This window comes from Canis lupus, chromosome 1 (assembly GCF_003254725.2).
Source record: "Canis lupus dingo isolate Sandy chromosome 1, ASM325472v2, whole genome shotgun sequence".
In the NCBI taxonomy this organism is placed as follows: domain Eukaryota; kingdom Metazoa; phylum Chordata; class Mammalia; order Carnivora; family Canidae; genus Canis; species Canis lupus.
This window is the reverse complement of record NC_064243.1, coordinates 105,794,544-105,810,423: the sequence shown is the minus strand read 5'-3', so window position 1 is coordinate 105,810,423 and position 15,880 is coordinate 105,794,544. Positions and strand designations below refer to the sequence as shown.

Here is a 15,880-nt window from a genome sequence, read left to right as displayed (position 1 = left end):
TCCAGTCCCTGACAACCACTATTCTACTGTCTATTTCTGTAGATTCAATGACTTTAGATACCTCCCATAAATGAAATCTGCAGTTTTTGTCTTTTTGTGCCTGGCTTATTTCACTTAGCATAATGTCTTCTACGTTTATCCATGTTGTAGCCTGTGATAGGATGTCCTTCTTTCTAAAGATTTATATATTTTTTATTTGAGAGAGAGCAAGAGAGCACAGTGGGGGTGGGGAAGTGCAGAGGGAGAGGGAGAGAGAATCTCAAGCAGACTCAATGCAGGATTCAATCCCAGGACCCCAAAATCATGACGTGAGCTGAAATCAAGAGTCAGAGGCTCAACTGACTGGATCATCCAGGCACTGCAGGGTGCCCTTCTTTCTAAAGACTGAATAATATCCTGTTGTATGTATACAGCACATTTTCACCTGCTGATGGATATTAGGGATGCTTCCACCTGCCACCATTTTAAATAATGCTGCAATGAACATGGGTATGCAAATATATTTTTGAGATCCTGCTTTCTACTTTTTTTGCTAGATATTTGTAAGTGGAATTGCTGGATCATGAGAGTTTCATTTTAATTTTTATGAGAAACTACCATACTATCTTCTCCGGTGGCGGTACCATTTTACTTTCCCACCAACAGTGCACAAAGGTTCATTTTTTCCCCACATCCTCATCAACATTTGCTATTTTTTTATTTTTTGCCTTTTTTAAAAAAATATTTTATTTATTTATTTGAAAGAGTGAGAGAGAGCACAACTGGGGGTGCGGGAGGGTCAGAAGGAGAGAGAGAGAAGCAGACTCTCCACTGAGCACAGCCTTACTCGAAGCTCAATCTCAGGACCCTGAGATCATGACCTGAGCTAAAGACAGATGCTTAACTGACTAAGCCACCCAGGTGTCCCTATTTTTTGCTTTTTATAGTGGGCATCCTCATGGGTGTGAGATGATACCTCATTGTAGTTTTGATGTGCATTTCTCCAATGATTAGCAGTGAGTGGTGTTTGTCTTTGCATAGGCTTGTTAGCCATTTGTATATCTTCTTTGGAGAAAGGTCTGATTCAAGATTTTTTACCCATTTAAAAAACTGAGTTATTTGGGTTTTTGTTGTTGACTTGACTTCTTTGTATATTCTGGATATTAACATCTTTCCAGATATATGATTTGCAAACATTCTCTGCCATTACATAAGCTACTGTGTGGTTTTTGTTAGTGATGATTAAGCACAGACATGAATGAGCCTCAAGAGCTTGCAATCTATTGTGATCAAAGAGCACTCTAGGTAGAAGAAATAGCAGGTGCAAATGCTCACACAGCAAACCAGTGAGGGGTGGACCATCAGTAAGTCTGTGTAATTAGAAGAAGGTAAGTGCCAACAGGCAGGAAATGAGTTTGGAGAAGTCAGGGTATGTGTAAATCATGTCTGTACATGTAGTCTACTGTGGGCATCTGGAGATGTTTGAGCAGAAGAAGGACATGATCTAGCTTTCATTTTCACAGATCCCTCTGGCTGCTGTGTGCAGAAGAGACTGCTTTGTCCAGCTTCTGGAGGCAGCTGTATAGTCCTGTTCTCTGTCTTCAAGGCCAGAAGCATTGCATCTTCAAATCCCACTCTTGTAAAGATAAAGACCCTTTTGATTACATCGACCACACCCAAAAGATCCAGGGCAATCTCCCCATTGCAATATCCTTAATTTAATCCCATCCCCAAAATCCCTTTTGCCATATAAGATAACACAGTCACAGGTCCCAGGGGATTAGAGTATAGGGCAGCTTTGAAGAGCTATTTTTCTTCCTGTTTCATAGGGATATAATTTCTTTGACTGACTGTCCTTCCACCAAACTGTGAGCTTCCTAAGAACAGGTGCAGTACCCAAATCAAGGCTTTGTAATTCTCTCTCCCTTACCCAATTCCTGTCCATTGTATCATAATTCACAATTAGGTACTTATTTTTTTAACTCCCTTCTTGCCTCCTCCCTCTGTTAAAAAGTAAGCTGCAGGGGGGAGAAAAAGAGTAAGTTGCGAGAGATCGGGGCCTATGTCTGCTGTATCCACTACAGTATATATGCAGTGTCCAGTTTAGGGCCTAACACACAGGGAGCCTCAGCAGAGCACCAGGCTTTGGTTTCATCAGAGACTTTGAGCACGTTACTTCCTTGGTTCACTCTCTGTTTTCATAGCATTAAAGTGAGGACAATAATAATATATTCTTTATGGGGTTGTTGTGGGAGGTTAATGAGATTCATAAGCACCAAATAAAGTGCTATGTATTAAATATTTGAGGAGATTCAACAAAAACGTGCATGGGATGAATGGATGAAGGAATTCATGGGCCTCCCTCCTGGATGCTCTCTGATTTATCCTGTCCTCACTCCCTTTTCTCTCCCTACACTCAGAGTCCCCTGATTGAATCCCCAGCAGTCATCCTTCCCTCAGATGCAGCTACCCAGTCCTCAGGGGAGGAAGAAGAGCTCCATTATGCATCCCTCAGATTTGTGGGAAGGAGCCTTGGGGCAGACAGGAACAGGTGGCCCCTAGTATTGAGTACTCAGAATCAAGATTCACAAGTGAGAGACTGCTGAGACCCAGCCCTGGCTTGAGCATCTGACCCCTTGGGGATGGGATGGGGGTCAAAGAAAAAGTCAGAGGCTGATTCCTGTAGAATCAGAAGACCTCCAGGTGATGAGTTGTAAGTACAGTGGAAACAACACAGGCTTTGGAAACAGTTTCAAGTGCAAAGCCACACGCTGCCCCTTTATTAAGACACAGACCTTCCTGTGCCTCAGTTTCCTGCTCTGTGAAACAGGGATGAGAAGCCCTAGCTGCAAGTTCATGGTGAGAATTAACTGTAGGAAAATCCTGTCAGAATTCTTGGCACAAAGTGTATGCTGACCATATGCAGGATCCTTGTGCTTTGAGCACAAAAGCCTTCCTGAGAATTCTCTTGACTCTGGAGGGTTCCAGCAGCAGTCCTCACTCTCACTCTGCCTTCTACTGGAACACCCTCTCACCAGGCCTTCCTCTGCCTCTGTCCTTGAAAGTCAAGTTCAAGAGGTAGATTTCTGGGTTCAGAATGGAGTCAAGCAGCAGGACATGATCTTCCCCAATAGAGACAAACCAAACTTATGAGGAAGGTTCTCAAACATAAAAGTACGTATATATGTATACCCACATGAATTGACAAGTTGGTTCCCAAATTTACATAGAAATGTGAAGGACCTAGAACAGCAAAACAATCTGATGAAAGAAGAACACAGTTGGAGAAATAAGATTTTACAATAAAGCTAGAGTAATCAAGACACTGTGGTATGGAACAGAATAGAGTCCATAAATAAAGTGTGTATATATCGTTAATTGAACAAGTCCAAGCTTATTCAATTGGGATAGGAGGGACTTTTTAACAAATGGTGGTAGAACAAGTAGATAAAAATTTGGAAACCATAAGCCTTGACCCCTTTCTCATGTCACATGCAAAAAATTAGTCTGAGATTAATCATAAACCTAAAAGTAAAAACTATAAAGATTTTATAATTGTGTTGTCTAGTGTGATAGTCACTAGCCACACATGGGATTTAAGATGTGCTGTACTAGGGGTGCCTGGGTGGCTAAGTTGTTTGAACATCTGAGTCTTGGTTTTGGTTTTGGCTTAGGTTTGGCTCTAGGTTCTGGGATAGAGCCCTATGTCTGGCTTGCTCAGTGGGGAGTCTGCTTGTCCCTCTCCCTCTTCTCCTCCTTCTGCTTGCATGCTCTCTTGCTCTCTCTCTCTCAAATAGATAAGTAAATCTTTTTTTTTAAGATGTGCTACACTTACTGTGAAAAAAAGAGATAAAAGACCTCAATAATTTTTAATATTGATCATCTGCTGGAATTATAATATTTTAGATATATTGGGTTAAATACATCATTATTAAAAAGTAATTTCACCAGTTTCTTTTTACCTTTTTTTATTATAGCTACTAGAATTATGAAACTACATATTTAACTTGCATTATATTTCTATCAGACAGAATTGCTCTAGAAGAAAAATTTAGGAGAATATCTATGGGTATGCAAAGATTTCTTACAGGGCATCCACAACAGTCAGCATTATATATATATATTTTTTTTTCATTATAAACTCCTGTTCATCAAAAGACATGATTGAAATGAAAAGGCAAGTCACAAAGTGGGAGAAAATATATATATGTATCCCTGAAAAGGGGCTTGAACTTAGAATATATAATTACCAGTTAATAACACAATAACCTAATTTTTTTAATGAGAAAAAAGACTCATTCATATATTTCATAAAAGAAGAGATCCAAATGGCCAGTAGGTACATGAAAGGTGGTCAACACCACTGGACATCAATGAAATGAAAATTCATCACAATGAAATGCCCTATCACATCTGCTAGAATGGCAGATGTGAAAATAAAAGCCTAAGCACACCAAATGTTGGAGAAGGTATGGAGGAATTGGAACTATTGTATATTTCTGGTGGGAATGTAAATAGTACAACCATGTGTTCTGTACAACAATGTAGTGGTTTTGTATACAGTTAAACATAATATACCCACTCTAAGTCCCAGCAATTCCACCCCTAGTTTTTATCCAAGAATGAAAACAAAGGTCCACACAAACATTTGCACGTGAATGTTTATAGCAGCATTATTCATAATACTAAAGGTAGAAACAATTCAAATGCCCATCAACAACAATAAAACAACAACAAAAACAAATGCCCATAAATAAGTGAATGGATAACCAAAGTGCTATAGCCAAACAACAGAATACTACTAGTCAACATTAAAAGAAAAAAACATTTAACATTAATGACTTTCAAAAGCATATTGAGTGAAAGAAGCCAGATACAAAAGAATATACTCCAATTCCACTTAGATGAAGTCCAAGAAAAGATGAAACTAACCTATTGGAACAGAAATTCACAAAGGCAGCTGCCTCTCTTTTGAGAGTGTGTGGCTGGCAAATAACTTTAATGGCGCACAAGGAAACTCTGGGATGCAGGAAATATCATATATCTTGACTGGGATAGTAGTTACATGAGTGTATGTATTTATCAAAACTCATTGAATTATACATGTAAGATTAGTGTATTTTACTATATATAAATCTACGTTTGGTTAAAAAATAATAAAAATTTAACAATAATGGAAAGGCTTTAGATAAAATTCAACAGCCATATCTACTTAAGACTGTAAGGTGGGGGGATGATGCCTGGGTGGCTCAGCGGTTGAGCATCTGCCTTCTGCACAGGGTGTGATCCTGGAGACCCAGGATCAAGTTCTGTGTTGGATTCCCTACATGGAGCCTGCTTCTCCCTCTGCCTATGTTCTGCCTCTCTCTCTGTGTGTCTTTCATGAATAAATAAATAAAATCTAAAAAACCCCAAAAGACTGTAAGGTGGGGAGATGCAGGTTTAGATATAGAAATAGTATAATGCCCACCTCTGTCGATGGGTATATGCAGTGGTTAACTCAGGACGTGTTTGGTTTTCTATCAGGCAAATGAGATGGTTTCGGAAATATCTGTGAATCTATGCATTTTGACACACAGATATAGTGATTAAATAAGTGAGTGCAGAGATCACAAAAGGGCAAATCCATGAGAAGAACATAAGCATGCACACATCTATTTTCAATCTGCCTGTGCACATTGAAGATGATTCAGAAGACAATGCTGGTCAGCCCATATGAGGCAGGCTGTTAGCTGGTGGAAATGGGACAGGAGGCGCTAAAAGCCCTAGCTGGTTCTTCCTGCAGGTGATATTTTATTGTGTTTTAGCACAGCAGAGTGGTGCCAGGATGTGCGCTGGGCCCATAGCTTTATTGGGTTTTCTTTTCCTGATTATAAAAACAGTTTATACATTTTGTAAGAAAAAAAACCACTTTAGAACATACAGTAAAGTGCAAAGAAGGAAATTAAGAGATAGGACTGTTAATAGATAACATTTTCTGTATTATTTGTACAGGTGTGTATATATGTGTGTGTGTATATGTACACACATATATGTGTATATATGTACATATATAAGTATATATGTGTGTACATATACAACTGTAGAACAAATACATACATACTATACATATTATATCAGTCAATTAATCTATCCTTTTCATAATGATGGTCCTAGCAGGTACAACTTTATATTATGCTTTTCTAACAATGAATTATAAGCATTTGTTGCATCAGTGAGCACCCTTCCCCAGCATGGTGTCTAACGATGACAGTTAAGCTCAATTTGTGCCATGTTCATTTAAGCCATTCCTGGTTGTTGGGCATTTATAGTTTGTTCAGTTTCCCGGTCACTGGCAATGGTCGTCTTTGCATCTTCTATGGTGTTGCCATGGTGTCAAGCTAAGGAAAAGGAGAAGGCAGAAGTGCATTTGTTGGTGGAGAAGAGGCCTTGAAATTACAGCACAGTGCACCGCATATGACCCACCCCAGCCTACTCCCCATTGCCCATTCCCCCTCCTTGTTATGGGCTCCAGACTTCCTACAGGAGCCTCCATCTCCCAACCTCAGGGCAACTGGGCCAGTTCCTTCTCTTGACTGTCTCCTCCACCTAGGCTCTGGACTGTCTCCAGCCTAACCCATCCCTATGGGAACTCTCTCAGCCCTCCTCCCTCATTCCACCTCACCTCCTTGCCCACCTGGTCTTGTCCTCATGGTCTGAGGTTAACACTCATTTAACTGGCTCCGCCTATGGGGAGAAATCAGGGAAGATGTCATATCTCAGGTCTGTAGGAAACAGAGAATGCAGCAGAGTCCTGGGGAGATGCTGGTGTGGTAAGCTTCTTTCTAAGCCCTCCTTGTGAAGGACCTCAGGAGTAGCAGGGGACAAATCTGAGAGCTTAACTTCTACACCAAGAGTCCTTCCTCCACATTCCCCATATGGTTCATCATTTCTGATGTCTTAAGGTCGCTGAAGGAAGATGTCATGGGCCAGCAGAGGTGGGGAGGTAAAAGGGGCTGAGTGTGCCTGGGGAAGGAGTTGGCACTACCTGGCCTAATTACTAGTGATAATAATAGTAAGTTATTTCACACCTATTATATTCCAGACACTATGGTAAATGATTTACAGACATTATATTGAACGCTCTCAATAGTCACACAAGGTAGAAATTTTAACCTCGTATTATGGATGAAGAAACAGTTCAGAAAGATAAAGGTACTTGCCTAAAGTCACACAGCTAGAAAATGACAGAGGCTAATATTCTGAACCTGGCCACTCTGACTCCCAGCCCTTTGTTCTCATGCATGCTAGCCTGAAGAACTAAGATCAAGGAGAATGTGGCACCTCTAAGGAGAATGAGGCAGTGGAGATGTTGGGTTCACTCCTGGCTGTGATGAGGGAGTTATGACTGGCTAGTTAGCTTCTTTCAGGCTATAGAAGAAAAAGCAACATATATATATATATGTATATATATCCTAGAACCCCTCTTAAACTGCCTAGAGTTTAATCATGACTAGTTTGGAAAAGTACATTGGATGATGATATTATTAATAATAATACCTCAGATTTTGTTGAGCCCTTACTGTGTCCCATGCTTTGTTCCAAGCTATTTATCAGTGATACCTTACTTTATTCCCATAGTAGATATCCCTGTGAGGTCAGCACCAGTATCACTTGCATTTTACACATGGCAAACTAAAGCACGAATGGGCTGTCATCCTGATGGTCAATACTGTAGGCTTCTTGATAGAGAAATTGTGCAATGATCACAGATTGGCTCCATATCAAAATACTAAAATGATTTGAAAAAAGAATGCATCTTCTAAAACCTTCACCATCATCACCACAATCAATACCATCACCATTACCATCATTACCACCACCACCACCACCACCACCATCACCACCATCACCACCATCACCACCACCACCACCACCACCACTTTAGCATCACCAACATCATCAGTATCAACATCATTTCCATCATCACTGCTATCTGTAACATCTACTGCAATAGTTTTCAAACAAGACAATTTTGCCCTCCTTGGGACATTTCTAATGCCTACAGTCATTTTTGGTGGTATAAACTGAGATTGAAGAAGGTTATTCCTACAGATATCAAGTGGGTAGAGGCCAGAGATGCTCATGCTACAGTGCACAGGACAGCCTTATCCCCTTCCCCTGAAATAATTATCTGGCCCCAAATATCAATAATACTGAGCTTGAGAAATTCTGATCTACTCTGTACTGAGAATACTGATAATTGCTTCATCCTCCAAGAATTGTGTGTACCCCCCATATCTCCCTTCAGGGGGGTGTTACCCTTCATATCCTCCAAATGAGCTAAGAGGACCTGAGAGGAGTGTGATCTACTCAAGGTCACACTCAGACAGCTAGAGGCAGAGCTGGGATTGGAATCCTGATTAGAATTTTCCTCTGCCCAATCTCTTCCCCTGCTTAGTTGACTCTACTACCTGTTTCCCTGACTTCATGTGGTGACTAGTAACTACCATGTACCAGACACATGCTGGATGCTTGAAACCCACCCTGTTCATTCTCATGGATGCCCCTCCAGGTCAACTTCCATATCAACATCATAAACACAAAGAAACTGGGCTGAAAAGAAGTCACTGGGTGAAACCCTATTGCTGTGTAGAAGCATGACTGCCTCTACACCCTCCCTCTCTGCCACTGGCTTCTGGTCTTCCACCTATCTGTCTGCCCCAAATGATTCCTGACAACCCATTCCTGCCTTGTCCCTTCCCCTCCTGTCTCTGCCTTCTCCCGTTAGGGGAGTGCTCTTGAGACCCAGTCCTGAGCCAGCACCCAACCCTTGACCCAGGGCAACAGGCACCTGATGGATAAATTGCTGATCAAGCCGTAGATCAGGATTCCACAGATGTAGAGGCTGCCCAGGACTATCATCACAATGAGCCACACCACTTTGGCTCCTGAGATGTAGAAACCTCTGTTTACAACAACAGGAATGTTCCCTGGAGAAGAGGATACAAGGGGGTCAGGAATACCACCACTCAACCCTTCGTTCACCACACATCTGTTCTTCAGAGATTTATCAATCAACATCTGATATGTTCTAAGTGCTAGGAATTCAGTGAACAAAACAAACTTCTTGCCCTCATGGGGCTGGCATTCCAGCTGGGAAGTGGACAGTTGACGACAAAGCAAAGAGATGTCTGATATGATTGCAGGCTGCAAGAAGTACTCTGAAAAAGAATAAACCCACTCAAGGGGATAGAGTGACAGGATCAGGGGTGCTGGTTACACAGGGTCATTAACCTATTGCACAGGTATTCACTGAGCGCCAACAATGTGCCAGGCACCATGCTAAGCACTGGGGACAAAAGGTGAGCAAACAGCTCTCCCAGCTTCTATCCTCCTGAAGCTCACAGTCCAGTGGAGTAAGAAAGGTGTAAATCAGTTGGTGCATAATCATTCACAGTTGGTTGGTCATGTCTAGTGTGTAGCAGATGCTTTAGTAAATAGTGTGGAGTGACCAGAATAAATGTCTTCAGCCCACATTCAGTTGTGTATGTGGCTTTCTCTAGGACAAGCCAGGCTGATAGATTCTCACGCATTGTCTGATTTAATTCTACCAGAAACCCTGTCATATAGGGACCCTTTTAATCTCGACACTACATATAGGGAAACTGAGGCTCAGAGAGGAGCTCTTCCTATATATACATTCATTCCCAAGCTAAGTTCCAGACATCACATCCACAACAGATCTCTGCTTCCCCTGACCTTTCTACTTTCTCATATTGAGGCAATCAAGCAAAATAGCTGTGGACATAGGCTGTGAGGTTGGATTGCCAGAGTTTGAACCCAGCCTCTTCTGTTGATTGGAACTGGAATCTTGAATAAAGCGCTCCAACTTCCCATAGCTCATTTTTCTTATCTGTAAGTGGAGGTGGTGTTAACAACAGTCGCTGTGAGGGTCATACAGGTTAGAATGGTGGCTGGCACACAGTAAGTGCCCAGTGAATGTTGGCTGACCATATCTTCCAGGGATCCACCCTTGCTCTGACCAGAGATCTCTGAGGGCTTCATAGAGGAGGCAGCTTTGGACTTGGACCTTAGAGGATGGGGACATTTTACTCAACCATTGTAAGCATGGCATTGCAAGGTGGAGATGGCATTCACAATGACAGGCACTATTTAGGCAAAAGCATGGAGTTGAGGGATGCCTGGGTGGCTCAGCGGCTGAGCATCTGCTTTCAGCTCAGAGCATGATTCTGGGGTCCTCGGATCAAGTCCCGCATTGGGCTCCCTGCAGGGAGCCTGCTTCTGCCTCTGTCTATGTATCTGCCTATCTCTTTGTGTCTCTCATGAATAAATAAATAAAATCTTTAAAAAATAAAAGCATTGGGAGGAGAAGATTTGGGGAGCATGAGCCCCAGAGGGGAGCTGCTGTACTCACGGGGTGTCTGGATCTGGAATTCTCTGTACATCGTCAGCTGGGTCACGGGGTTGTCCACGATGCATCTGTATCTGCCCATCTGTTCCCAGGCCAGACTTGGGAGAGTGATGCTTGCATCTGAGAAGCTTAGGAGAGAGCCATTGTGGCTCCAATGATACTTGGGACTTGGAACAGAAAAGGCAGTACACGCCATATCCACCTGGGAGCCTATCTTAGCAGATAGGACACCTTTGAAGATACTGGGACTGGTACTCAGCAACACTTCATCTGGCCCATCTGCAGAGACAGAGCAGGAGACCAGAGCTATGTTTCTGACCTTGGGACCTTGTCTCTTTCCCTCAGCCCACATGTAGTCCTCCTTGACCAGGAGATGCCCCTACGCTGCACCCCAAGCATCCCCTAGACCCAACACACACAAGGCAGCTGTGCCAACAACACAACTATAATTACAACATCTTCTGTTATCAAGCACCTACTATGAGCCAGCCCCATGATAGCTCTTCATGTCACAATAAAATACGAATAGAAGCAACACATCAGATTCTGTGTGTTTTTAGATTTAGGTGTGAAAACCATTCAAGACTTGTGCTTTTTCACAGTGGAAAGATGTGAAAGAGTTTGGTAAATGTGAAAAGTCCCAGAATGTTGGAAAGACCCAAGGTTCATTGTATTTATAAGTCAATGTCTTTGACTTACAAGACCTGTTTGAGATTTTGGGGAGGTCTGGCTAGGTTGTATACTTGCCTTGGCAGGAAATCAAAGGATTATGGAGAAAAGAGAATGTGTGAGACTTTCATTTAGCTTTAAAATAGAACTGTCTGTTTAAGAGAGTGCAGTCAGTTCAATCTGACTACAAAGGAAAAATGAAGGGGATTTTACCAAATTTAGAAAACCAGAATAAAAAGATCAATAAATCTGAAGGCTCAAGAGAATGTGGGATTTGAATATTTAATAAACTGTCATTTTTTAAGAGACTATTAGTTGTAAGCAGTCTCCTCTTTACAAAAGCCAGCTCTGAACAAATTTCGCACTATTTCTAATCTGAGGAGTAGGAATTAGGGGCCCTGTTTTAAATAGCAGATTGTTCTGTGCAGTGAGGGTGATTCTAAGTCCAAAGAGCTGAGATTCAAACCCAGATCCAGTGGTCCATGGGCTGGCTCATGGTGTTTCCTCTCTCTAGTTCTGCCTGTCTTATTGTTATGTCACTGGAAGGCCCTGTGCCCACCACTGGCATCACTCTCATGGCCCCAGACCACTCACAGGCCACAGTTAGAGAGAGAATTTCACTCCTCCGAGGAATCTCCATGATAGTATCTATCTCACAATAAAGTGCTCTGTCTCGGCGGGTGACCCTGTGGATGATGAGGGTCTGGAGGTCCGGGGAGATTGTCATCCGGTCATTGCTGGATACCAGTGTGTAATCCACGTACCACCTGATATTGGTGGCATTGGTGTAGCAAATGGCAGCCACAGAATCCACGTCCTCTACCACAGAGCTGGTGTTGGCCCAGATCTCTGGGTTGCTTTCCAACTCTGGGGGAAATAGGAAGAAGTCATTAGGGTAGGGTCTGCCACCTTAAGCTCTGCTCCTCTTCAAAGGGGACTCTGGGGTAGGTTGATGAGAAGCCAAGAGTTGTAATATGGGGTGTGGGGTCTTGGCAAAGGAACACCCCTAGAGCTGAGAGGGACAGAAAAGTAGGGAGTGGGCATGAGTAGTTGAGATGTGGGCACTAGTCTGAGTGCACCGTCCTATGCTCTGGGTCATCACTGTGGCATCCACTACAATAATGGTGAGCTCCTGGGATGGGTATGTAGCCTAATGGTAGTTTCTGAACCCAGAACCTAAAATCAGAACACCCCCAACTGAGGAACCATGGGTAGAATTCAAAGTGACAGGTGGTATTTGGATTCTCTATAATAATTGCTCCCATTATCTAAGTCCCATTCACTTTACAAATACCCCACCCAATCATACAACAGACAATGGTAGATACTATCCTCAGGCTACAGATGAGGAAACTGAGAACACCACGGAGGGGAAGACAAAGGCTCAGGGCCATGTGACATATACACAGTCAGAGGTAAACATAGGGCTTCCTGTCTCCAAGTCCACATTCTGCCCCCTAGACCTATGGAGCCTCCAGGAGCTGTCTGTAGTAGATAGAACTCCAAGATGGACCCATGATCTCCAGGCTATATAATCCCTGCCCTTCAAATGTGGGTGAAACCCATGATTTTCTTCTAACCTACACAACATGGCAAAAGTAATGGGCTGTCATTCTAAGTGTTACCTTATGTCATATAAGACTCCTACTTAACAGACCAGAGAGAGAGAATTCAGCTGACCTTGAAGAAGCAAAGAACCATGACACACGAGCCCACAGCCCTGATTCAACACCTTGTGAGTCTCATAGCATAGCACTGTCCCAGACTTTTGACCCACAGGAATGTGTCATAAGAAGTGGGTGCTGCTTGAAACTACTGTTTATGGCTCTGTGTTATGCAATGATGCATAACTGATACCCTGATGGAGCATGTAAAGGAGATGACTGACCCATCTCTGCGGGAGAAGCTAGCCTACCATCTGCTGAGGCCCACTGTCACCTTGGGGTAGAGGAAGCTTGGATAGTATGATCTCTAAGGGACCTCACTCCCAAAGCCCCCAGGTCCGATGGAAATAGGGCAGCCTGCCAACTCACCTTGAATTTCAAGCCAGCCAGTTGCTCTCTGGGTCTCATTGCCTGTGTCCACCCTTACAGTGTAGTTCCCTGTGTCACTAAATGCAGATCTCCTGATCACCAGGTCACCCAACCTGGTCACATTCTCCCGGCCGCTGAACATAGGCCCAGATAGCCAGGAATTGAAGGGAGGTTTGTAGCTGACAATCATATTTTCCACAGTGTCCTCTGCACCACGGTGCCAACTGTATTCCTGAGCATCTTGGGTGGCATTCTCGAGGACCAGGACAGTCCGAAATCCCTTGACTCCTATAAGTGAGTCTGGGCTGATGAACATTTGGCCAAAGGCTTGGTGGATCCCACAGGCCAGCAGACTGGCTGAAGAGGACAAATAGAATACACATACATGAGAGAGAGAGAAAAGAGAAAGTGAGAAGAGAGATTGATTTACACCATCCAGGCCATGATCCCCAGGGACAGTGGTAAACAAGCCATGAGTTTTTAGCTCCCCTGCTTGTCTCCTCCTCCCCATCCCCTCAGCCTCTGCCCTGGTCCATTCCATCCTCATCTTCTTCCAGCCTGGTTTCCTCTTTGGACACTCAGTCTCCAACCCATCCTCATATGACAGTTAGGTGGATCCTTATAAAGACCCAGTTATGACCCTGCTCTCCCCCTGTTCAGGTACCTTCCATGGCTCCCTGTCACTCCACAGATAAAGTTCGAACTCAGCATGGTGTATAAGACAGTCTTAGAGAGAGCTAGTCTTTATGACTCTCATCTAGTCTCCTTTTGGATCACACCACCCCACCTCATTATCCCATGAACTCCCTTATTCATGTGTGCATTTATGCATTCATTTATCAGAAGACATAGTATCTATACTGTGTGCCCCAGACATAGATAGCTCTCTTGATACCACATTCTCTCTTTTGACTTCAGGCTTTCACACATGCTGTTCCCTGTTTCTGGCACACAGATCCCTGCTCCCTCCTCCCCATCCCCATCCCCTTTGTCAGCTCACTTCTACTCATCTTTAAGTTCTCAGGTCTGATATCCCCTCCTCCCTAGTCTGGGTCAGGTGGCCCCTTAAGGCTCCCCCAGCCTCCTGGGCCACCTCATCCCCATCCCTGTCACTCTGAGTCATCAGAGTCTGGAGATAGATCTCATCTCACTCTAGACTCTGAACTCCATGAGGCTGTCTCAGCCACCACCACATCACAGCATCTCTGAGCATGGGGTAGAACCTAGTGAGAGTGCTTGGCTGATATCAAGGGTGGGTGGATAAAGCCCCCCAAGACTATCTACACATGTCTTTGACTTAGCATCTAAATTCAGTGGAGTGCATGTGAATGTGGGTAATAATCTGTCATCACCTAAGACATGGAGATCCATTGTCTGTGTAGCCAAACACAGACTGGCTACCTCTGAGGCTGCTTTGAGGCAAAGACACCTGAGACTCTCCCCTCTCCCGACTCCAGGCCACAAAGTAGCCAGCAAGACATGAGAGTTGTCCCTGTCAGTGGGGCTGAGAGGTTCCTGGAGAGAAGTGAGGGGTTTGGAAGGAGTCCAGCTAGAGAGGTGGGGGAGGGGATCAGGGCAGACTAGGCACCCAGAGGAGATGTTTTCTGAGTGGGGGTCCAGGTTCATCACTCCTGAGGGTGGATGGGGATGAACACTGTGCGTGCATGTGTGTGTGTGTGTGTGTGTGTGTGTGTAAGACAGAAAATGTTTCTATAGGTGAAGTACGCCCAGGTCTGTGAGCTCATGAAAGTCCGGATGCCAGCCTTGCCCCCCTCTCCTCTACCACTCCGCTGTCCTGTGGGTTCAGCTCTCTTACCTAGGAGAACCATCTTCCTCCATAGTCTGCATCTGGGTCTGGAAGGATCCATGGGTTCCACAGGTCCTCCTGGGCTAGGTGTCTGTCCAGGGGCTGGACAGCCTCCTCTGCTTCTTCACAGACCTGCATCTCTGGCTTTGGGCTGCTAGTCCCCACCCTCTTCCTGTGCCCCAGGGTGGACTCTGAACCATGGTGCAGGCGGGACTAGGGAGGAGATGCTTGGGGAATTGTTATCTTTATGACTCTGGGGTGCTTTTAGCTTACTATTTACTCACCTCATTTTTTTAAAGCTTATTTATAGCATTATTTAAGCTTATTTATACCTGGTCAAAAAAAGAAACCCTTATGCTCACTTTTAGGAAAACTGGAAAATACTGAAAAGCACAATAAATATGAGACATCAGACTTTTTGAACATGGACAGTTATTCATTTTCATTTTTCCTAATCCCTGCAAAACTCAAATTTTAAATTGTGTTGTCTCATTTGATGAGGGGCTGCTTCTCCCTCCCTAAAACCAACAGCTTATTCTAAGTCTGTCTCCAGGTCAGCAAATCTTCCTCCACCTTGACATTTGGAGTAGCTGCTGGGTGTGCTATTGTGTGCCTAGGCCAAAATGTATAGAACCCATTCCTTTGTGTTGGATCTTCAAAGTTAGTAATAGAAGTACTACAGAGACAGAGCAGAGTGTGCTCAAGGGGGCGAGGCACTGATCATGTGGGATGTGTCTGCATCTGGATACTCCACGGAGAAAAGGGAAACATGGGGACACAGAGATCCAGACAGGCTAACTGAGAAGGCAGGCAGAGGGGAGACCCCAGAATTAGTCAATCGACAAGTCTTTCAAGCTGGACTTAGGAATATGTCCGTCTTTCATTTTCATGACAACAACTACTACTTTTTTTTTTTTTTTAAGATTTTATCTATTTATTCATGAGAGACACAGAGAGAGAGAGAGAGGCAGAAACACA

General features: G+C 43.7%; 1 protein-coding gene across 2 annotated transcripts; it reads right to left on the bottom strand.

The window, feature by feature from the left end:
- Positions 1–4,318: 4,318 nt before the first annotated feature.
- On the bottom strand, positions 4,319–15,047 carry CEACAM18 (CEA cell adhesion molecule 18). Of its 2 annotated transcripts, none has more exons than XM_025421898.3 (7): positions 14,912–15,047; positions 13,096–13,452; positions 11,657–11,929; positions 10,397–10,672; positions 8,813–8,951; positions 6,644–6,705; positions 4,319–6,359 (listed from the first exon to the last, which is right to left on the bottom strand). In XM_025421898.3, the coding sequence occupies exons 1-6, from the start codon at positions 14,961–14,963 to the stop codon at positions 6,681–6,683; spliced, it is 1,122 nt and encodes a 373-aa protein (XP_025277683.3). In that variant the 5' UTR covers positions 14,964–15,047; the 3' UTR covers positions 4,319–6,359; positions 6,644–6,680. The 2 variants fall into 2 exon arrangements, with proteins under 2 accessions (XP_025277683.3, XP_025277684.3); XM_025421899.3 differs by having other exon boundaries at positions 6,656–6,705.
- Between the last annotated feature and the right edge of the window lie 833 nt (positions 15,048–15,880).

Bases quoted from the DNA above. Each gene is read 5' to 3' on its own strand.
- CEACAM18 (XM_025421898.3), bottom strand. From the start codon at position 14,963: ATGGATCCTTCCAGACCCAGATGCAGACTATGGAGGAAGATGGTTCTC. The intron at 13,453-14,911 runs GTAAGAGAGCTG...TGTCCTCTTCAG, and splicing joins GAGGAAGATGGTTCTCCTAG to CCAGTCTGCTGGCCTGTGGG. The intron at 11,930-13,095 runs GTGAGTTGGCAG...TATTTCCCCCAG, and splicing joins TGGCTGGCTTGAAATTCAAG to AGTTGGAAAGCAACCCAGAG.